Source organism: Gordionus sp. m RMFG-2023, chromosome 3, assembly GCF_954871325.1.
Source record: "Gordionus sp. m RMFG-2023 chromosome 3, tfGorSpeb1-WG-v2, whole genome shotgun sequence".
In the NCBI taxonomy this organism is placed as follows: Eukaryota; Metazoa; Nematomorpha; class Gordioida; order Chordodea; family Parachordodidae; genus Gordionus; species Gordionus sp. m RMFG-2023.
In genome coordinates, this window is record NC_088777.1 from 14,785,503 (window position 1) to 14,811,222 (window position 25,720).

Genomic DNA, 25,720 nt, shown 5'->3' on the forward strand with positions numbered 1-25,720 from the left:
ATAATATATATATTTTTAAATAATACATAAATCATAATATAATTTTCAAAATGGTGTATATTTTTCGTAGATATATATATAAATTATTTATTACTGTGATACCCTTCGAAAAAAAATTTATTAGCGATATTTAAAAAAATATAAATTTAATTGATGAAAGTTTAGGAATAAATGGCTTCAGATTATGTTAAAAAATTTACTTTCGCTCTTTGCGAGTGAAATGTTTAACGACTCAATCGAAATATATTATTTTATTGAGACTATATTTTCAAATTGAAGTTGGATAAAAAAAATAATATATACAAAAATTTCCGAACGGAAAAAATTATTCTCATTTTTTGCAGTTAGTAGAGTAACGGCATTGTTTTGATATCTAATATCAGAAATTTAATATTTTAATTTAATATTTCAAGTTCTATTTATGGTTCCTAAAAAGTGATATGATCAGCTTATAAAATTAGTTTGCTGACCACCAGAGTACGTGGCAACCAGCAATGAAAATAATTTTTTCTTTTCAAATAATTGTAAAAGTGGCTGTAAATATTTAAATTACAAAATAATTAATTTTTTCATTAAAAATTTTACATTTATAATAATTGTGAATAATAAATTTTTTTTATAAATTATAGGGTAAAAAAACGTTATAAATAGTAGCAAATTTTTTTTGAAATAAAATAAAAATAATTTGACCCCCTTAAATACCTTGAGATCAAACATTTCTAAACATACTCGATATTTAAAAAAAAATTGTGGTAAAACTTCATAAGATACTATTAAAATAATGACTAAAATTTGGTAAAATAATCAAATATGTTAAAAGATAAGAGTTAGCTTTTAAAAATGAGTCTTTGTATTATTTGTCGACATGACTTCTTGATTTTGATCAAGTTCAATTCATTTCCATAAGATTTTTTTTTAAATATAAGGCTTTCTTTACAGGCGATATTATAATATATATTTGCTTTGCATTTTTTTTGATGCATCCCATATTTATTATCTACTTTGCTCGTAGAGTTCATCAACTTCCGGCGGGTAAAGCAGTACATACTTTTCGTCACGAGATGTGTCACTATTGTCTGCCTTCCCGGACGTGAGATGAATGACTTTTAGCTGATCTCCGTGAGTACTACCTTTTTTTTGTCCGTTTAAAAAAACAGCGCCACTCCCATTTTGCGAGTGGGTGCCGTTAGACGTGATACCATTTTGATACTGACGTATGATCGTAGGCTTTCCTTTTAAACCTTCGGTTTTCGTAGCGGCAAGATCGTTTTTCTGCAACTTATATCCGGTATTGTAATATTTGACGTCGTATTGGTTTTTCCGGCCTGAGAATCGTCTGCTAGCAAAGTAAAGGATCGGTAAAATGACGGCAAGGATAAAGAACGGAACACCAAGACCCCATGCTAGAACATTTCTCCCCTTTCCTTTTTTTTATTTAATTTAATTAATTACATGTTTGAAATTTAGTAATATTAAAAAAATAGTCATAAAAATTGATGGGTTATGGCTTGAGCCAGTTTATTTATTTTGGGTGGTAACATTTTTTACACAGCTGAAGAGGTTTAAAAAATCTGAGTTACAATAAAGTACTTTAACACCTAATTCATATTCTAAGCCAATTATTCACGAGTCCTATTTAAAAAATTAAACTTACTGGAAATTGTATTATGTAAATTTGTAATATTAATAATTAATATTATACAGCCGTTCTTTTTGAAATAAAGGAATTTTTTATTTTGGTTATATTATTTTAATTACAAATATTAAACCTTCCTGGTTGTTTTTCTGTGGAATTCCTCTGCTTGTATAGGGCGATGAATTGTTAGTGGTTCCGTTTATGCCTAAGTTGAGTAGAGGGTAATAGGTTTCATCTTTGGGTTCCTTAGAAGCTGTTGAGGATGGGATTAGACAAAGGAAATAAATAAAAATTTAAATTATAACGTTTAAACTTAATTTATAATACAAATAGGTAAATTAATCTTCCATTTCTTTCTTAAAATCTCAATTGTGACCGTTTTCATTTTATTAAAAAATAATATTTATCAGAGGACCTGCAGGCTCGGAATTCACCCAGCCCTATAATATTAAAATGATTTAACTTTTTAAAACATTATGAAATAATCAGTTGGCAAATGATATAATTAATCATTTTATCATTTCTGTTCGCTTTAAAACAATTACAAAGTGCATCCAAAATTATTTAAAGTAACAAAAATCTGGGTCGGATCTTAAAATGATCGAAATTGAAAACTCCGGACCGGATTAAAAATTCAGTACTAGGCCCTAAATTATAAATACCCAGACTTGGTTAAAAAATACTCGGGTGGGGAGGGAAACTTTTTCAAAAAATCTGGGCTATGGCTGAAATTAGATTTTTTTAAATCTGAGCCTGAACTAAAATTTTGACTTCTGTAGGTCTCTGGAATTTGTTAGAAATAAGGAAAGAATACCAGAAGTGGCAAATTGAGGAAAAAATGGAAGCATTAGTGTTAGATAGAAAACGAAGGGAGGGGCGTTGAAAAATAGACAGGATTGGCAATACGGATATGGCGATGATTAGATTAAGAACTAGAGATGATATTAACGATACTAGACAACAGTGCATGAAGAATAATTAGGAAGATAGAGAAAATTTTTAGGACCATTCTTAGCTGAATAAGTGCCTAATCTAAATAATAATGTAAAACCTAATTGAAAATTTAAAAATCTTGATAAATGTTTTTTAAAAATAATTTTAAGGCAAAGATTGTATGATTGATATTATACAGTTATCTAAGATATACATAAATATTTTATCCAAGGATCATAAATAACATTTAAAAATTGGACTAACAACTATGGGGAATATTATGATAGTAGGGATAAATGAAAACATTTAAAATTAGGTTTTAATAATACATTTATTTTAGCATATGGAAGTGTCAATTTTAATTTGATATTAGAAATTGTCATATTTAAAGCTTCTACAGTCACAAAATGCTATTATCCTAACCAGAGATTGAAACTTGCACTAAAAGGTTCCGGTTCCAGCTTAAATTTGACGCGGTCCCGAGGGTTCCACCCTCTAGCCAAACTCTGATCCTAACTAATTTATTTTATTTAAACAATTTTATAATTTAAAAAACGACAAATCATCTGTAAAACAAAATTTTTATTTTAATGGATATTTATGTAGCTTTTTAAATCCTCCATTTTTTCTAATGTGATATATATAAGGTTTAATTAACATAATGATTTTAATATTACTGATTTCTTTCCTAATGATTGTCATGTGAGGCCATGCCACTACTTCGCCAGATTGCGTCTTTTCGCCAACATCATCATGTATACTCATGATTTTAAGTTTTGTATCACATGAACGCTCATCCTCGTCCACCATATTGTTCGGACATTCAATGAAATCATTGCACAAGAGTTTATAGGGCACGCAATAAAGGGGTGAATGAATGAAAGAAGAAGTAACGTTAGCATTTGCTAAGGTTTTTAGATCGCGTTGAGGAATGGTATCATTCTTGAAAGAAGAGCATTCGAAACTCCATTTGCCGCATGTTTCTATCCCATTTTTTTTTTAAAAAAAATATAATCAACTTATATTTTCTTATTATCTTTTCATTATTTAAAAAAATTATATTTTCCTCTATTTTTAAAAAAATTTCTATAATAAATATACTCTGGTTAATCATTTCACCGCTCTTGTTATCTCCTTCGTACTTCAGAAACGGACTCCACCTAATTTTAAATGGTAAGGTTAAGGTTTTTTTATTATCACCGATGTCATCTTCATCGTCGGTTTCAAGTAGGGTAATCAATCTAATTTTATGTTTATTAAAAAATTATATACATAAATATTCAAGGACGAAAAGACGATTTCCACCGATATCTCGTTCTAAAAACAACAACGTAATATGGCCTAATAAAAACGTAAATGGACTTTATTTTACGAAAGTCCGATATACTATATTAATAATTGATTACTTGTCAACTTTTTATCATTTACAAGCTATTTTTAGGGGAAATATATGTATATAAGAATATTTCATATTATATAGGGTTGGGTTATAGTAATTTGAGGTATGGCCAGTTTATTGTCTAACATTATTCTTTTTCATCTCAAACTTAGGTACCGGCACGAGCTAATACTTTCACCAGGAATTGGTCTTTTTGACGTAAACAAGGTTCGAACCCGCTCTCCGTGGGGAATTCCGATCACGAAACATGACTCCCAAATTTGTGGGATCGTTTTAAAGAACGAAAAGGGGATTCCTTTTTTAGATTCCAGGTTATAGAACATATTGCTTTCCTAGTTTATTTGTTTAATACTTCCCACCTTTCGTTCTTCCTTATAATGTGCACAAATTGAACGTTTCAAACTCAGATAATTCATTTCAAAGGGCATCGTGCATATTCGTAAAATTACCGTCTGGCGTTAGCAACCATTTTAAAAGAGTTTGATTTTTCAATACTTTTCTTAAAATGGAATATTTAAAAATTAATGAAATAAAAAAGCTAAGATAATATAATGACAAATCTTTTAACTGAGTTAAAATTTTGAATCTACGATATTAATAAAAAAGAAAACCTGATATGTTTTTTATTTAAAAAGTACGGCAAAACGCAAAGGCTCAATTTGTCCGCATAAGGTCTCATTTGTAGTAAACGCGTCATTTTCAAGCATTGCGTTATTACAAAATATAGCCAATAAATAGGTATAAATTTATAAACATAAAGCGTTAATATGATAACGGTATCATAAAATTTGAAAAACACATGTTGCGATGCGTTGATAAAAAAATATGCAGCAAATTATAAAAATAATAGCGAATTCGATAAAAAGGTATATGATTTTTCTTAAATATTATATAAAATAATTATCTTCATTTTAACTTTACCTTTTAAATTAATTTTTAAAATTGAATCAGCTGTGATAACGCTGTGTTAAATAACGCAACGCTTGAAGATGACGCATTTACTATAAATGCAAGCGTCACTCTCTTTTTTTAAATTTTCTTATTATACCAAATGCAAAAAATAGAATGTTTAAATTTAAAACCAAATTAAACCAAATGGGCCCATTACAAATGATTATCATTATAATTAAGTTTGTAAAAAAATCTGTTAGGATTAATCTATCTTTTATATTTTAAGAAAGAAAAAAAATTGGATAAATTAACCGAATTAATTTGTTTTTTTATTAAAACAAAATATTTCCCACATTATACCATATTTGTATATCTCAAAGATCTCGATTTATAAATGTGTTATGATTCATTTTTCAAATTTGTAATAAATTAACATTTTATAAAAGCATTAAAATATATTTAGTGTTATCCGAAGGTGGTAACAGAGAAAAGATAAGATCAAGACAATATATTAAATAGCATACTATTTGGTATTATCAATTTGGATAAGTATCGAAGTGCGAGGCGAAAAATGAGCTTTTCCCTAAAGACGTGAGCCAATTATTTTGGCTTAAAATTTGGGTAAAGCGACGTAAAGCAACAAATTTTACATAGTTTATTATTTTCAAATTAGCGAAAAAACATTTCCTATATACAAAATTGGTAGGTCTCGATGAAATTAAGAGATTGAAAAATATTCTTTAAACAAAATGCGACTTCATTCAAGGACATTCATTGCATCTTAGTTATCTCATATGATGAATAATATAATATCCTAAATCATTCGATCATCAGTTAAATAAATTTTTTGATTTTTTTTTTACTTTTCCCTAACATGTATCAAAGCTAGAAAGGAAAAAGATTGAAAGAATGTAAGAAAAATAATAATAGTTATGATTGGAACAAGCCAGTAATTATAGAAAATGGCGGATATGCATAGTATAATTGAAAGTTGAATGATAGGGTAGTACATATTTTTGCACATGAGTCTCTAAAGATTTATAATAGGCGCGAAATTGAAAGGTTTCTAAAAAGTTTGAAAAAAATCCCTTATAAGGAAAATTAGTCAGCTAAACAGTTGATATAGAGTATGAGTAGGCATATATTTTTTATACCGTATTTAATCGGAACCTATTCGTTTTTTTTAAATATCGGAGATCGTTCGATATTATTAAATTTCCCAATCCTATAAAATGGCCTCTTAATTTTTCACCATTGATATTTAATTAAGTATAAATTAAGAATTCTTATATAATTGAAGTAAATTTTCTTTTTTTAAACTACTAAATTATTTGAAATAAAAATAAAAATTAAATAAATATTTTAAAAAAATTCTAAGAATTTACAATTTATCACGAATCATAGGCGTAACCAAAGGATGGGAGATTTCCCACCTCATTGGAAATTTGCGTGTTCTCGTAAATATCATTTTAAGAAAATTTTCAGCCTACACACCAAAAATGATTGTTATAAAAATATAGTAAAGTCAAATGTCTACAATAAGTAGACCTAAAGACTTCATATAAACTTTATGGCGGAAAATAGTGGTTTCCACCCTAGGAAAATTCTGGATATGCCTATGCCATGAACAGACTATGATTTTACTTTTTACACGATAGAAAGACTTTTGGAACAAAAAAAAATACAACAATTTTACTATATAATAAATAAATGATTTATAATTATATTATATTTTTACAATGATAAATGTAACATGCTTAAACCTATATTGATAAGTTTATTAAAATTTAAAAGTAGTATATTTTAAATGACTTATTAAAAATCATATATGATGGTATACTATAAAACCAATCGGTCTCTAAAAAGGGGTATCGAACGGTACAAATGGGATAAAATAAAAACAATAGCATACAATACTTGATAGTCAAGATATTAGTTTCCGATTCCAGAAGCAGGGATGTTCCTTTGATATTCCGAGCCGCGGACATCAAAGGGAAGGGGGATATAGAAGAGCCACTCACACCATTTATAACAAGTAATTTAGCGTCGTCATAATTGGCGTCATTTATGTTTAAAAGCGCACTTTTTTCTTGGTTATGTATTGAATGTATAAATAAATATAAGCAAGACCCAAAAATTTCAACCTAATCCATTTGGCTCAAAGGACATTATTTGAGTTTAAAAATTTCACTTTAAATTATAAAGCTATATTTAAAAAAATAGTTATTTGAATTTAATTTTTTTTCATCCCTATATTTGACCGTATTTCTTTTTTTAAATATATTAGTAATTTCAGATGTTTTATTGATTTAATATTACCATTAGTAAAATTAAGCAAGATCCTCCAATCCTGAATAGATGACCCCCCATACCTTTCGAGGAATGACGTAGAGTTTGGTAGAGATATAGTCCATACGCAAATCAATCCAGCTGGTATGGGCGAAGGATAATTAGGTGATTTTATAAAGCCTCCTATAGCTACAGACAAATCGTCTCCATCTAAGGGTACTCGTCCTCCACATTCTATTTTTTTATATTTAAAAAGAAATTATAAGTACATTTTTTATTTATTTGTCGCAGTATCTGAAAAGAATACTAAAAGAGTCACACTAATACAATCGAAGAGCATATAATTCAGGCATTTATGGATGAATTTATAAATTTCATCAAAACAAAACTTTTCTTATATTATATAAATAACAAAACTATTGGTATTGTGCCGCGAAAAAAATGCTTATTTATTTTTCTTAATTTCTTCCATTTTTTCTCCTTTCTTTATTCTGTTTTGATTCCCCCTTTTCCAACTATTAATAGTGCATCCAAAGTCAAAATTATATTTAAAAAAAAAATTATATTCAAATTTACGAAATCGAGTTTGGACGCATAACGTATAAATGAGATTTGGACGCATAACGTATAAATGAGAGAATCATTTATTTTCTTAAAAATTTTTTTGACTTTGGACGCACCCTAAGTCAAGAAGACAAACCTTCCATATCGACGAGGAACTCATACATAACCGCGAAAGATATTCCAAACTGTGGACGAGGCACCGATAACTCGACACTCAACCCTTTTGAAATTTTACTACTTCCGGTACGAGTTGCAGACGATATATACCAATGGGTCCCATGAGCGGCGCCATCTTTAGTCCCACATACGCAACCCATATTACTCAAAACGCTAGGACGGCCTTCTTTTTCTCCCAAGTCAGAAGAGGAATACATATCGGAGACTAGGATCCTGTTGACGGAAGGTAAGGAATATTTTTTGGTGTAAAAAGGGAGCATGCTACAAGTAGATATATTAAAAGCGTCTCTGAGATTATCAGGTGAGAATGTGCCTCCCTCTTGATCTATGTTTCTCACCGTAGTGCAACGTCTAAATTAAATATATATTTTGTGTTTATTCATTTTGAACTTGATGGTGATAGATTAGAGCCCTTTGGCAGGGCCTGATATCTACTATTTTTCCTGAAATTATAATCAATATTCTAATAAATTATTTACATAAACTCATTTTTTGGAAAGAATAGGGTGTAGGGAGCGAGAAAGGGGGGGGGGTAATTTTAATAGAAAATAATATTTATGAAAACAGGCAAATTTCCGAAAGGGGAAAACGCCCCCCCTTCTCCCTATAGCTACGCCATTACTATGACTATATCTACAAATATTTTTAATTTTGCTTTACTTGCAACATTTAAATAATGAAAGTTATAAAAATGTACCATCAAACTAAATATTTGTAAGAGATAGAATTAAATAATTTACAGTATTTAAATCATATGGAAAATAAAGTAGAAAGATTTAGGAAAATTCCCGATCAAAAAAGGAAAAGTCGCTATTTATTATACATTTTTTCTGAAATGTCCTTATTTGGCATTTTTTAAAAATTTTTGATTATTTTTAATTTTTTTTCATGATTTTTTTAATTTTTGATTTAATCATTTTTGTCGTTTTAGTCCTATAATCTTTATTTTCACTGTCAATTCTTTTCTTCTTTCATCTTTATTTCATTAATTGCGAAAAAATTAATTCAGCCTGATCCTTTGTGAAGAAAAAAATTAAACCCGGCATTTGTAATTTTTATTTTTAAGTCAGCTCCTAATTTTTTTTATAAATCATATTTTTCGGTTAGTTCCGATTATAGCAAGTTGTTTCGATTATATATAATAATACACTTATCATTTAGTATTTTACTTGAAATTGATTTAATTTTTAAAATGATCCCATCTAAAAACCTTGGCTTGGATCTCAATGACGAGGAATCTTTGCTTTGGCTATACTTTTTAACATGAACTCGATCATGGCATACAAATGTGCTAGATGTCATAAACAGGCCGATTCAGGCCGACATTGCCTTCAATGCATCTCAGAAGCGAGAGAGTTTCCCGGTTCACCCTATGAAACTCGCTTATAAAGTGAGATCTGCTGGGATTCTATCGCGCGAGGGAACCAACCAGATTGTTTCCTGACATAAGAAACCGGATGGAATCAGTTAGATTAACCTAAAATGATGACAAGTTCCTAGCTTGGGATTTTTTTTGCATCGACCTTTGGCTTCAAACTTAAACAAAAATTTAGTATCCAGAGAACATGGATATGTCAGATGAATATTACATAGGGTCCGGTCCTCGGACTCTTGTAGCTTTTGGTTTTCAAGCCCAAGACCTAATAAAAAATACTGGGTAGACTAGTTTTGGTAAAAATAGAGGACCTGAAAGAGGGTACACACCTTTGTCAAAGACATGCAATCCAGGTTATCAAATCAAATTTCCATTGTATTAATACTTATTTTCTTCTTGATTCTTTCTTATTCTGATCTCTACCCCTTCTTTCCTTTATATATAATAAATAGTATTTATTTTTTTATCACAATTTTATACTTTCAATATTTTAGTTTTATTTGTCGATTTACACTTTATTCTTATTAATGTATACTATTATATATTGATAGTATTGCTTAATTGCTATATTTATAATGTCTCTTTATATTTTTTATTTCATATACCTTTCGAATTATATACAAATTTAGCAAATCTAAGATAGACTCTATTTATAATTAATAAAATTAAATTCTGGGTTAAGAGTTATTTAAAAATAATTAACAATTAAAATAGAGAACTGACGAAAGATGTCAGGGAAAATCATAGGTGTAGCTGGGTGAAGGGAGGGGGGGGGGGTAAGAGAAAATAGCCTGCTCTCTTAAATATTAATAGGATAATAAAAATTTTCCCCCAGGTTTAAATTTTCAAATTGTGGGAGATATTTGATTTTAAAAAAATTTTGAGGGAGAAATTCGAAAATTGCGAAAAAAAATATGCGTCGGCCTTTGACCGGGTAAAGAAAAATCGTATTTCTACTCTTTTGTAAAGTTATTTTAATTTATTTTCTAATTGTTTCTCAAAATTATTATTTTAAATTAAAAACGATATGCTGAAAATTTTAAAAGGGAGTTTTACTGATGGGAGATCTCTGAGTCCTAATTAAAAAATTGCGGGAGTCTCCCACGTTGGGGAAAGACCTAGCAACCCTACACCCCCATCCCCCCAAAAAATAATATACACAATATTACAATAAACAATAATTTGAAAAAAAATAGGTAAAATTTAATAATTTTTTTAAATAATGGCTATAAATAATTTACACTTTTAAAATAAAAATAAAATATTATATAAAAAAGTAAAAAACCAAAATTATTCTTCAAAAAACGTAAAATAGCTAAATGACTTATAGTATGTGGATTTAAAAACCTCCAATAAAATTTAAGGGGAAAAACAAATCCAATAATCCCCCCCCCAGCAAAATTCTGCCGAGTGCGGAAAAATAAAGAAAAAATTTTTTAAAGCAAAAAAGAGAATTCAGGAAAGATGGCAAAAATTGATTATTATATAAAATAAAGAGAGATCGTAAAAAAGATAGAAAAAAAATTAAGAAAATTAAAAATAACTAAAAATAGCAAGTATTTTAAGACAATACCTCCTATAACCTCCTAAGCCTATGAAACAAAATATCCCCTCGGAAAAAATACTACTAAAAAGAAGCACAATATTCGTAATATTTGTTCACCCCCCCCCCCCCCCCCCATTAATTACATAATATAAAAAGGCGGCCTTATTACACAATTTAAAATATAATTAGGAATTTTGGCTAGAAAATTCAAAAAATTTCAATTTAATATTTTATAAAAATATAAGGTTTAAGTATATTGCAAACGAATTACATTTTAAAATGGTAACAGAAAATTTAAAAAAATATATAAATATTTTGAGGAAAAAAAAGGAATGAAAAAAAAGCTAAATGAAATTAAAATCATAAGAAGCGAAATTAAATGGTTTTCTAAAACAAATATAACTAAACTAGCGTTGTTAAAGCTCGATTTGAGCCGATTTTTAAAAACGACGAACTCAATATTTTAGCCAGAAAAATATTGCCCAAGCCTGGAGATTCCGCTAATAGTCCAAGATATGAGCCATCTATGAGCTAAATCTTTAGGCTTGCGTAATATTTTTCTGGATAAAACATTGAGCTAGCCCGTTTTTAAAAATCGGCTCAAATCGGGCCATTTAACAACACTTACCTAAACTAATCATATCGATAAATTGAGGGAAGAAAGAAAATGCAAGAGTATTTTAAATTAGAAATTTAAATTTTGAAGTATAGGCTTTTTTTGTTAAATTCTTGAATTAGAAAAAGATTTTTGTTTTATCGTGCTTCGAAATGAAATTTAATCAGATTGATTCTGTTCATTATTCTTTTTAGTTAAATGCATCAATGCCCTAGACAAATTGATTCTTATTTAAAATCTTAACTTCATTCTTTCACAACTGAATGTAAACCCAGTAAAAAAAATTTTTCCAAACTAACTAATCAGATTCCACTCTCTCCTAGAAAGAAATAAAGCAAGAAAAAATAACAATAAAGGAAGGAAAGGGAGATAAGAAATACAAATAAAATTTTTTAATTAAATTTTAATTATTTTTTTGAAGGAATTTATATTTAAGATAGGGCGAAAATATATTATAATATAATTCGGGAAATAAATATAATTTTAATACCAATAAGATAGAAATGATATATCTGAATAATTTGGAAGTAAAATTATTTTAAAAAAATTAATTTAATTTTAATAGAAATTTATAATGTCAAATGATGAACACAGGAAGAAGAGAAAGAAGCAATCTGTCAAAAGCTATTTTTGATTTTAAAAATTAAAATCAATAAATAAAAAATGATATTTTATTTGGTTTGACAAATAAGAAGAAAAAAATGCATATAACTGTAATGTAATTTGTGGCTATAAAAGGGTATAATTCTCATTCATTCTGATAAATTTTAATAACACCTCTACCTCTATATGATTCTCATTCATTGGTGGTTTGGGGTTTCTTACTTTCTTTTCTGCCTTTTTATAGAAAAAATTTAAAGAATGAAAGTTCAAACTTCAAATAAACTCGCTATATTAAATACAAAGCATACTTCTTCTTAACTGACCAATGCTTAAAATCGATATTATAATATTCTTATTTAGGTATTTAATCTAATTATAAATAGGAAAGCATTTTTTAAAATCTATAAAATAATAGCATGGCAATGGTAATTGTCAATAAAAATTAGAATGTATATATTTTTTTTACTGATCAGTCCTGAATTTGAGAAATACTATCCTGACTCTCACATCATCGCTGAAATCACTAAAATTATCGGAATAACTAGAATTTATAAGGGAATTCGTGTAAAAATTCCATCTACATTTGTAAGGTTTGTTCAAGCCGTATACATCGTAATTAATCGGAAACTTGACTATACCTGTGTTATTTGTCTGCATTTCCTTTGCAGAGGAATAATGTATGTTTACGTCAGGACAACCGGCGGTATAATAAATCGTGTCATCCATTTTATTATTATCATCTGTCTTAACATGGGTGCTGTCATCTTGGCATATAATAAATTGAATGTGCGATAAAAACCATAACAAATGAATTAACATTCGCGAATTTCCATTACTTTTTTTGGTCAATAATAATTTCAATTTTATTTTTATAGCTGTATAAAATTTCGGTTTGATTCGATGATTTCGCGATAATGAAGAAAGGTACATATCTTTAGGAAGGAGGAGTTTGATTTAATTAATTAAAAAGATCTTCCTTTTTTTCGTGGCATAAACTTGGCCAATGATCTAATTCATATTTCAAATTAAAATTATATAATAATCATAATTCATAATAAATATTTTATAAATTTGGGAATAATTCATTATAAAACACTGAGATAAAAATATTGAAAAATGTCGATCTCGATATTCGCTAATTTTTTTGCGAATAGAAGAAAAAAAATTATTCAGTAGTAAGTTAGATTAGTTTTTTTTTTGTAAAAAAAATATAATTAATTATACAATAATGTTTTAAAATAAATAAAACCTATTTGAAAAATATATTTTTTAAAGATTCTTTAATGAAATAGGCCAGATTAAATCTCGAATCCATATTAGTAAAAATTCATTTATACGTAATAATTATCTGATGGCTATTAATATAAATGTTGATTAATTATGCAATCTTGATTAGATAGTATAGTTTAAAATAAATTTATCAATACAGTCTAACGTTCATAAGGTGATCGATAGATAACTCATATTCTTAGCAAAATTAAAAGTAGAAAAGCCCTGAAAATTCAATTTTTTGGCTGAGTAACGCCTGACTTGAAACAAATTAAGGCCACCGACTCAGGGGTCTAACTAGAGGAGTCAAGATAATAAGGTGGTTCCACCAAGAAGTGGTGGTGACCTTTGAAACGTGGTTGTAATATTGATAAAAAGATAAGATTATTTTCCTTATTACATTTTTGGACGAGATGACAATAAAAACTTGGTAAATAAAATCTGCAAACTTTTATAATAAAAATCAATTAATTGAAACTCATAGTGTAGTGGTATATATTCCCGAAGGAATCAAACTTTCTTTAAAATTTAAAAATGCCGCTCAGCAAATTATTTATAATTAAGCTTTAACCCTGTGCATTCCATGACCCTTTTCGACATGTATAAGAATATTCTAAGTTTTATTTTAATAAATTTAAGAATTCAAATTAAAAATCTTTGCCTGACATTTTTTTTTCTCTTTCTTATTAACTAATGATAAAGGTGATATGCCGTTCGAATAAACTAATAACGAGTTTTAAAATGTTTACTTAAACTCTTTGCATCCTTTTTTAATTTTTATATAAAAATGAAATGTTTTATTTAAAAAAATAATTAATAGGTAAAAATGTCGCTTTTTAATAAATTATAACTCTCTTATCTTATTTTTCTTTTTTGACATCATGTACGAAAAAGTTAAAGTTGAAAAATAATACTAATAATTAGGAGCCATTTTTTAGAAGATAAAGTTTTAACAAAAACAAGTTTATGCAAATAAATATGCCATACGTGTCATTATTTTCCTTGAATTCTTTCGTAACTTGTTAAACTTGAGTTTTATAATTAGAGCAATAAGCCTTTATTTCCTTCTTTAACTATATATGTCTGTTTTATCATCCATTTTAAATTAATTATCATTTTTTTAAGAAACTTCTATCAAATATATTTTATAACCCCACACTGGGCGGGCTTTTTATAAATTTTTAAAGGGCCTGACAGGCAAATAACTTAACGGCTCGTTTCCATAAAACAACCATAGAACATAAACTTGGACTATGTTTTTTAAAAGGTTAGAGGGGAATGAGGGTGGAGAAGAAAAGAGAAAAAAAAATCCCAAGATTTAGAAAGAAAAACATATGTAAATATTTTAAATAAAGATGGAAAAAGGTTATCTTAAAAAATTTTTCGTTTTTTTCACGATTTAAAAAAAAAAATTCCAAAAAAGAAGATTATACAATAAAACCTCCAGGGATTACTTACCTCCAAATCTTGGCATGGTACGATCCCAACCAAACTCCTCAATAAAAATGATATCTTATCAAAGTTGTTCTATATGTTGAACGAAAATGTAACCATCCTTAGAAAATGCTAGTTGGCTTGAAGCCCGACCCAAAATAGTGGCTCTGTCCAAAAAAATTTTTTAATAGGAACCAGCTTTAAATAAATTTTCGCTTTTTAAAAATTACATTTTCTTTGGGATTAGGATTTTTAAAAACGGCTAATATAATATTTTAGCCAAAATATTATGTAAGCCTGGGGATTTAGCTCATAGATGACCAGTGACAGAAAGGTCTGGATATTGCTTAATATGATTTTTGCTAAAATCTTAATTGAAAATTAGCGAAATCAAGCCATTTAACAACACTTGGAAGGATACCGATAATTTTTTAAAAGATTATAATGATATGAGTTGGCAGAACCTTTTAAAGCGAAATAAAATAAATAATACATCATCTATAATAAGTTTGTTGCGTGAAAACTTCCGTATATGACTATTTCATTATCTCGACCACTTTAGATTCGCTCTTAGTGGTCATCTGAGGATTTCCTAATCCTTATAAAATACGTTTCCAAGTTCACAAAATAATATAATTACTCTTCCTTTTTTTACATTCAGAATAAAATCATTTTGGTTTGGTATTTTTTTTACTAATACAAGGCGAATCAATTATATTACGTTATATTTTATATTAAAAATTGTATATTATTAAAAGCAAAAACAGCCGTATATTTTTTTACAAATAAAATACCATCAACTTACAAAAAAATAATCTTTTTTATACTGTTTTATTAGGGTTTGATCATTTTCCTTTTATATATATTAGCCACTTTTTGTCTAAAATATATATGAAATAGTTAATATCAAAAAATGAATTATTGCGATGCGAGCATTGTAAAATATCATAATACCTCATACCTCGTTTCTCGAGGACGGTTAGAGCGCTGGCCCGTAAACAATCTTTTTTGGGTCCAGGCTTGGCTCAATTTTTTAAGCCCGAACCGCCCGAAATGGCCTTTGATGGGTCTTCGATTCTATCCAAAAAATTAAAAAAATAATAATCAGAGAAGTAAGGGGCCAAATAGCAGGAATTTTCTGCTCTTTACGATAAAAAAATTCTAACCCTAGGCTAACAAATAATAATACATGTTATATTATGATAACCTTTTGATCAATTTACGAAATAAAAAACCTCCGATAATTCTGCTTATCATAATATAAGGGCTAGGTCTAAATTGTAAAATTCTCTATTTGGTAACAGTTCTGACAGGGACTTTTATTAGGGGGTATGACGCAAGATTTAATTGAAACCGGGGGGGGGGGAGAAGTTATGAAGATGTGATCGTCATTTGAATAAAATTAGAGCGGGGAGGGGCGGTATTGATTTGAATTTCTTTGTTGTTGCTAATCTTGATTTCTTTTTTGCTAATTTTAATTAGGTATGAAGGAGTAAAATTTATAGAGGTAGGGGGTAAAATCGTCATTAGTTGTGGGGAAGGGTGATGTAGAAGTCCCTGACTTAGGATAAGAGGGCAACGGCCCAATGTAAATAGCTAATAGAAATCTTGGATCAAACATGCATGCTTATATAATTACTTTTCGATAGTTTAGACTAAACAACAAAGAACTTATGAAAAATCTGAGTAAATAATTTTCATAAAAGAAAAAAATTACCAAAAAAATAATTCTTTTAATATCTCTAGAATACGAGCGCCAACTTAAAATTAAACATATGGTCAAAAATTAAATATTAAAATTCATCTTCTAAAATTTAAATATTTCGTACGAAGGGTTAAAATAATATGAACGTTTGTTTGTGTTCTTACCTCATTACCCGTTCCGATTTCCTATGTTATATTTAACCCTATCAAAGGCCTAAGGCCATTTCCAGACAGAACGTTTTTCAAAGCAGTTTTTGGGTAATGTTACTAGCAATGAATTTTTTATTTCCAAAAAAAAATGTTAACTATATAATCTAGATCCCCATTTTTTTAATCGTAAATAGAAAACAAACAGGTTTAATTTTAATAACGTTAAATGGCGTTTTGAAATGTGGCTCCGGATTGTTTTTTTTTAAATATTATTTTATATATAAAAAAAATAATAATTTAACATTTTTTTTGGAAATAAAAAAATTTTATGGTAACATTACCCAAAAACTAGTTTGAAAAAACGTTCTGTCTGAAAATGGCCTAACGTAAAACTTGCTCTCTCCCCCGCAAATTTTTTTTTTATGAGCATTCATTTTTTGAGGCCTCTTGGATACCCTGTATCTGTAAAAAATTTGGGTTAGGCCCTCCTGCACCTCGAGGATAAGTCTTCATATCATATTAAAAGATTGTATAATACTGGAATTTTTTTTTAAAATAAAACCTTATTTTTTCGATCATAAATTTATTCCATTTAGGAAATTTTCATAATATAATCATCCTTTAACAGCGTCCTCTATATTCCATTTTTATAAAATTAATAGCAAATTTAAATAAAAACCCTAAATAAAAATGTTTTTTTATATTAATATAAATGTATTAAACATAATTTTTTGTGGGTTTATGGGAAATACTATAACACTGAATACTTGTAATTCTATATTCTTAATTCAAGGGTTATAAATTTATAAAAGATTTTGTCATAAATATCTATTAAGTCACGGTCAGTTAAATCAAATACCCCCAATTAGATTTTTTTAGCTTGGCGGCGATATCTCTCACCTCCGGATCTTTATGAGCTAAGGCTATAACATTGTATCCATAATAATACAACATATCAAGTTTAACATAATTTAGAAATTGGTGCCTGAAATCGTGTTTTTCTAAAATTGAAATATCATGCCAGGAGGTATTTAATGAAACTAATTTTATAAAAAGATTAAATTCATTATAAAATAAAAACATTTTTTGGAGGGTTCAAAAATCTGCCCAAAATAGAATAATTTTAAAATTAAATTAAAACAGCATTTAAGGTGCCCTATAAAGTAAAATTATTCCAATTTTTTTTTAAATTAAACATCGACCTTAATAAAAAATAAAAACAATAAAAAATGGTAGATTCTAGAGACCCGCAACTTGTGGGTTTTAGCCCACAAACCTGTTATACCAGTAAACTTACATTTACTTAAAGAATACAATTATTTATAACATTGATCATATTTTTAGATATTTTTTTTCATCACCAAAGATAATCATTTCACTCACGATATGATTAGTTAATTTTCAGGATATCGGGTATAAGCCAATATCTTTAAATTGACCGATCTTCCATTTCTTTGTTTAAATTAAATATAGTTGGATAATTACCATTTTAGCCGAAAACTATCATTTTGGCCTCGGGGTTTTTCTTAGAAATATAGCAATTCAAACAAAGAAACGAATATAAATTTAAACACCTAAATGTTAACGGATCTCCGACACGCATCTGTAGATTGAGCCACCGACTTTAGCCATTCAATAGTTATAACCTCACTATAATTTAAAACGTGTAAAACTTTAAATCCGAAAAACGGTGTAAATATATGATTTCTGCTACATAAAATGGGCAAATAATAACTATCCTAGCTAGAATAGAGGGATATAGTTGTTAATATTTACAACTCTATGATTCCAAACACGGCTAAGACCGAGTTTTACCCTAAAACTACATCTAAAAGACGAAAAGATAATTAACTCCATTTTTTATGGCATGCGCCCGTAGACGGAGCTGAATTGAATTTGAGTCATTTACCCAATTGTAGCTTGGTGATTAGGAAATCAAGATTTTTTCGTTCTCGATCTTTTAAATCGTTTATTTGTGTATATTACAAATATTCCCAATTCGAATACTGGGAAAATTTGCAAATCTTTAAGTTATTCATATTAGAATCATTTAAAATAACTTTAAAACAAAAGAATCTTTTGAGGTTAGGGGATTAGTATAACTTGAAAGTTTTAAAAACTCATTACTACATGAAATAGATAAAAACACACAAAAAAATGTTTTTTTTTGAAATATGATAACATTTTTTTTTGTATAAAAATAAAATAAAATCAGCACCAAACCTTAAAAAGTTTACATTTTCTTTTCTTTTTTTAAAAAAAGGTGCGCTCAGCTGGTTAAAAATTTATAAAAAATATTTCTTCAAAAAATAAAACATAAAAGGGGAAAAAAAGTAAAAATTTTAAAAAATTATTTTAATGTTGTGCGGTCGCCTTTTAAAATTCTATATAATTATTTTTTTTACTTTTCTAATCTTCACATCATATTTTTAATTTTAAAAAAGATAAAAAGAAAAGAAAACGGAATCTAACGAGAAAAAATGAAGAATTATTTTGAGTACTTATTTTTTTGAGCGAATAAAAGGAGTTTTTTTGATCAACTCAAATATTTTATATTATTATATTTTTAAACTTTCTCTTTCTTTTAAGACTTAAAGAAGTTGAACTATCATTTTCATCTTGGATGGAACTAAATAAGTCCATGTGTTGGGGAGATTTTCGTGGCATTCCAAAATTTAATCGAACCAAATTTGAAGCGTAAATGACATTTGTGGGAAAATTAATTTTTATCTTCCCTCCACCCCCTCACTTGCATCTCATATCAGTCAAAATTTGTAAAAACTTACTTTTTAAAAATCTTTTCTAGAGTTCGCAGTAAAAAAGTATGCTTTAAATAAAATGATATTGACTCAGCTCAAGGAATTGAAGGAAATTTTTTTAATTGGATGAAATATATTATAAATATCTAAAGTATCAAAGGTTACAGGTAAAAGAAATATGGGTCGAGGTTATTTAAAGATTGAGAGATGTGGGTTAAGGCTTAGATTGGGTTTTAATAAAATTTAATCCTTTTTATTAATAACCTGCCAAACCTGGCAGTGATTATAACAAATATAAAATTAAATAAATCAGCTGTCATTTCTGGATCATAATCAATAAAATAGTGCTTACATTTTTCTAAAACTTTGTTGTTTAGAAAAAAAAATGAAAAACGTAAACTATTTAACGTTTTTTAACGCAAAAAAAACGCTTCAGTTTGTATAATTATTTTTTCAAAATTTAAATAACCAACTTTAAAGTGTTGTTAAACGGTTCGATTTTTAAAAACGGTAACCCACGATTTTAGCCAAAATGATTATGCAAGCCTGGAGATTTTGATCATAGATCGCAGAAAGGTTTGGACATCTAATAGCGAAATGTCGAAACTTACATAATATTGTTTTGTCTAAAATCTCAATTTAAAATAAGCTAAATTGAACCGTTTAACAACACTACAATTGTTTTCATTTAGGCGTACAAAATCTTTTATAAAGAAAAGAATAAACCATGCAAGGCATTTCGTTTTTTTACAAGTACATCAAACTATATATCTCAGAGAGAAAAAACACATTAAAAATATGAACATTTTTTTGGAAAAAAAAATTCTAAAGCCCTAAATTAAATCTACTTAAAATTAAATAAATAGCGCATATTACACCATTTGGTTATATATTCTAAATATCTTCCTCTCCCCCAAAAAATGAGTAAAGATAAAAAAAATACATATTTATTAATACCATAAATTATAATTTTTAAATTTTTCCATTTAATTTTTTAAAATGATTGTTTTCACAAATATGTATAAATCAATAAAATTTTCAATTCAAATATCCCAGCCTGGAAATTTTGGAAAGTTGTAAAAATGTCACAAATTAGCTAAAAATTAAAAATTACCCTATTTAAACTAAAATGAGTCTTTCTTAGATGAATTAGAAAAACTTGCCAAAATTAATTAATATATGATGTAATTTTGCGATATAGTTTAGGTTTCAATTCAAGTAAATATTCTATTATAAAAAAAAGAAAGATAATAGAAAGAGTTTATAAATAAATATAACAAATATTTAAGCGGTTCAGTCCCAAGTCCTTATTAATTTCCGTTTGATATTAATAAAATATATTCAATTTATAAAAATATTATTTTAATAATACCTTTATATAATTTGTATTAATTGTGCAATTACTTATATTTATTTGCAATAATTTTTAAAAAAATATCATTATAATGTACCTTTATATTGTCAATTTTGCAATTACTTTTTCTACAATGAAAAATATATTCCTAAGTAAAATGTGTTTTTTTTATTAATATAAAATAATAAAAGAGAGAAATTAAATAGGATAAGAACCCCAAAGAAAAAATTTTGGGCAGAGACGTGAAATTTATTACATTGGCTTCTTTTTATATCATTCTAATAATTTTTATGTGAAAAGGATAGAACTGATTTAAGGTTCAAACCAACCCCATTTAATTATTTTTTATGAACCCAACTTGAATCTATGATATTCGTTAAGATTTGGATTCCTGCTAGATTTACTACATGTCCATTACTAGGGGAGGGCAGGAGGCAATGGGCAAGACCATCATTGAAATTGAAGGAGTTATGAAGACGCTATCGGCATTGAAATTGGCGAAATGAGTTTGATTAAGTCTAGGGTTGAAGGGTATAAGTTAAGAATAAATCGTCTTTGACTTAGAGGGGATGTAAAAGTCCCGATCATATCAGTGTTTGTAAAAGTAATTTTTCTAATATAGATTTGACTAAATATTTTTTAAAAATTGCCTACCTCGCCAAAGTGTGCGCAAATATTTATGGTTATAGATAGTACGTAAAAGTAAAAATTATAAATGTTTTTGGTAATATGTAAAAAGTGTGAATATTGACAGCAAATAAACGCAATCTAAAAACATTCATAGAAAATGGATAAAGTAAATAAAATTTATATTATGCATTACCAAGATTAAATGATACTCAGCTCAGCAATGAAAAAAAAATATCTGATCAATTATGCATACATTACATATATAATATAATGACATTGTTGAAAGATAAATTTTATTTTAAAAATATTATCATAATATAAGAATAATTTTGATCCCCCAGCCAGTGAAATTAATATACTTAATATTTATATGAAAATTATTTTATTTAAACTCAATTTGATAATTTAAGCGAAAATTAAATTTTCTTCGTTGATCATATTAGACAGGTTTTTTTAAATATTGTATTATTTTGTTACGTACACTAATAATCAAACATATTGATATTGTTTTGTATAATAAAACTTACGTATATTAAAAGGTAAATAACACATGGCAAAAGCATTAAAATTTCCAATAGTATAGGGAAAACGAAAAAAACGAATATAAAAAATGAAGGAATGATTAAAGATTTTAAGAAGTCGGATGATGGGAAAAGCAGACTAAGTTTCGATTTTCAAATTCCAAATTAGAGATGAACCGAACGTTATTTTTTTTAAAAAGATATTTTTATTTACTTTAATATTCTTTCATAATTTTCAAGTTATGTAAATATAAATATAATTTTTTGCAAATTATTTTTGCACAATTATTTTTATTTGTTTAATTTCCTTCCGTTTGAAATGCCAATAGAAAATGTCTAAAACTAGAATTATCGATTTCGATATCCTATACTTATAAAATGCATAATATAGTCAATTAGAAATTTAAGAAAAATTTAGAATAATAGATATTCATATTTATTAATCTTTCGGTTTTATGACATTTTAAATATTTTCAATTAAAATTGATATTTTTTTATAAATTGTATGCAAGTTTATTAGGATAAATTAGGTAAAATATGAGAATAAATTATATTTTATTACCCTTTTCTTCTTTTTGATATATATTGTAAAGATTTTTTTCCTGAAGGGAATAAATAATGTAGAAATGAGTCACAATATAGAGAATTAATTTTTTTAATAATGAACCAAATTTATTTTGATTTTTGCTACAAAAAATAGAGAAAATAGTTTTTATTAATTTTTTAAAAATTTAAAAATTACCGTGGATAAATTTTTTTTGGGTATGAAATAAAATATGGTGCGAAGCTAGCACATGTAAATAATATATATTATTCGATATTTTTGTAATTTCGCCTTAATATTAATTTTCACATCAGTTTTTTTAAAAATAATGAAGTCTATGTGCTCGAAAGAGATGATGAATAAATAACTAATTGGATAATTTAATTATTAACAAATAGTCAATATGGGAATGTAAATTTATTATAAAAAAAATATGGAAAAATTGAAAGAAGGATATTAAATAGCATTACTCATCTATTTACATAATAAATAATTATATAATGATTGTCACATGAATGACGAAACAAAAATATGTATTGTAATGAATTTATTTTTAAATTTAAAAAATAAATGTATGTAAGTATTGATCAAAGGAAGTATAATGTAGAAAAAAAAATTAAGTAACAGTAATATTTAAAAAAAACTAGTAGAGCTTACATTTATATTATTACATGATAACTTAGATCGAAAATAATTATACCCTATTATTAATATTAAAATAAAACGCTTTATCATTATAAAACTAATTAATTATATAACCCTTTGGTATTCTCGTAAGGTGTATAGGACCTCAGGCATGTTACAATTAGTATTACTTAGAAATTATTTGTTAGGATCTCAAATTTTTAGTCTAGTAGCTAAATTAAATTTATCCTAGAGTATATATTGAAAGTTTTTGATTTTGGTTCAGTAATTTATTAAATATAAGCTATTTGTGACAGACTTGGATCTGTTGTCTGTCAGACCCTACAAAAGTATTTACTCAAGTTTTTTTAAACCGTAGTTACAGAGGAAACTTCCTTTTTTTTTTAATTTTCAGTTTTGAAGAATAAACACAAATTTACTAGAAAATTTTGGCATAATAAAATAAGTTATAATTAACTTCGATATTTTTATCTAAGCATATAAAAAATTAAATAAACCCCACCAGAGTGTTTCTGCTATTTTTCCCCAAGAGTACTGAAGGGTTTAATATATTAAAAAAATAAGAACAAACCATTGGAATTAACAATTTAACATCATTTTAAGTTAATTGAGCATTAAAGTAATTCATTATATAATTAAAATCAAAAATATTTTAATTAACCTTATTTAGATTTTCAACATAGTACAATTAAAGCGTTAGATGTCCATATATTTCTGAAACCTGCAACCCGGGATCAAAGTCTGACCCTTTTTGGAAATAAACCAGGGCGGGGCCAATTAAAAAATTTTTATATCAATCAGTTGGAAAATTTGGAATATTTACAAAATGCAGCTAAATTATTCAAAATAACAAACTTTTAAAAATTAAGGAACAGCAAACTTATTAAAAATATATATGGGGTGGAATAAAATAAATTCGGGTCATGCTTAAAATAATCATCAGATCTCTGATATATTTTTATTATAATACTAACGCTAAGCTAAAAATGAATAATTTGATATAAAAATAGATGGTCAGATTTTATAGTTTAATTCTTGCGAAAAATAAATTTATATTGCTTTCTGGGTACTTCAAACGAAAACTTTTAGAAAATAATATTCCATTACAATAAGAATGTTTATAGTCTTATGTTATTCTCTTATTTATCATTTAATTTGATTTTAATCACGCCCTTTGTTTTACCAATAGCCCTGACCTGAACAAATAAACATTAACAAATTTGTCCTTCCATCTATTATTGTTTCCTATCCTATTCTTTACCCTCCTACGCATATGCAATAATATAAATTGTTTTTATTTTTACATTGAAGTTTTATTTTGAAAAATTTTAATATAAATTAATATATGAAAGTTTATAATATAAATTAATATATGAAAGTTTAATAAATTTTTAAAGCAATAGATAAGAGCGCGAGGAATGATATTGGGGAAAAATTAAGTTACATTATTTAAAAAAATGGCACTTAAATAATATATTGTTGAATCAAATTTAATTCCCCGAATATAATTAATAAAATCGATATTATAATATACAGTCGATTTAATTTTGTGTCATTCATACATAGATTTTAAATTATTTTAAGAGATTCCTTTATTACATGTGAGAGCCACCTGTTAGTTTGCCCCACGTGATAAAAAAATTAATCATGAAGTAAATATTATTTGTTCAATATGGCTAAAATCACTTTTAAACAAAATAGGATGGGATTTGTTCGGATCCGTAAAAAAAAATTATAAAATGGAGCTGGACCTAAAAAAATGATAGAAGAGTTCTAATCTAGATTTAAAATAGAAAGTCCTAAAGTGGTAAGATTAGTTTTAACTACATTTTTATGGAAGCAAAAACCGTGCCTTCCCTTAGTTAGGTATTGTCTAAGGGTGCCACAAAATTCTTAGGCGACAAATAGATAAATATACTGTTCAAATAATTTAATTGAAATGGAGAAGGGTAAAATTTAAGAAACATACTCTAAATATGAAGGTACAATCTTTTTAGTGTTTTTCAACAAATCTAAAAAAAATTCCTATAGGCGGCAATTATTTTAGAAATATCGATGTAGCTTAACTAAATACATTTCCAAAGTATTTTTCCCATCTCTGGCTCCCAAGAATAAATCATCTGTTTTTCTTATTCTTCATATCTCATTAAGAATATTATTCGTAATTCCAATTTCCATCGCAAGTGCTGAAAGGATTTTTTTCGTCTTAAATTTAATCAAAACATATCCCTTTAGGCAGGCAAATTGATGAATTTAACTTTCTATTGAAAAATTACCCGGCTAAAACATTCAACATAAAAAACCTATGGCCGGGGTTAAATTAGTCATAAAGCTATAATTAGATATTCAAAGCATTTTTTCCATATATTAAACGTAATTCTATCCTTTACATATAATTAATATTTTCTAAAAAATCTTATTTAAAAAAATGAAAATTAAATAAATAAAAAAAATCTGGGACGTTCGACTTTTTCGCAGTGCTTATTTTAGCATAGCTTTAATATTTTTTTCCAGTAAAAATATTAATTCTATTAAGAGATAAAGAAACAAGATCAAATGTTTTAAAACCAGATTCAATCAATTTTTAAAATTTTCTCTTAAGAAAAAAAATCATAACCAACATTATTAGGGGGTTCTACAAAATTTTCAGAACTTGAACAGTGCCTATCTCATCCCGATGG

The 25,720-nt window shown here is 27.0% G+C and overlaps 1 protein-coding gene across 2 annotated transcripts; it reads right to left on the reverse strand.

Moving 5' to 3' along the window:
• Nucleotides 1-263: 263 nt before the first annotated feature.
• LOC135925934 (uncharacterized) lies at nucleotides 264-22,446 on the reverse strand. 2 transcript variants are annotated; one of them, XM_065461529.1, is made up of 9 exons: nucleotides 22,413-22,446; nucleotides 12,496-13,037; nucleotides 7,849-8,240; nucleotides 7,179-7,382; nucleotides 6,777-6,948; nucleotides 3,671-3,810; nucleotides 3,247-3,552; nucleotides 1,770-1,889; nucleotides 264-1,424 (listed from the first exon to the last, which is right to left on the reverse strand). In XM_065461529.1, exons 2-9 carry the CDS (start codon nucleotides 12,957-12,959, stop codon nucleotides 994-996), a joined length of 2,229 nt encoding a protein of 742 aa, XP_065317601.1. In that variant the 5' UTR covers nucleotides 12,960-13,037; nucleotides 22,413-22,446; the 3' UTR covers nucleotides 264-993. The 2 variants fall into 2 exon arrangements, with proteins under 2 accessions (XP_065317601.1, XP_065317602.1); XM_065461530.1 differs by lacking the exon at nucleotides 22,413-22,446 and having other exon boundaries at nucleotides 12,496-13,045.
• Between the last annotated feature and the right edge of the window lie 3,274 nt (nucleotides 22,447-25,720).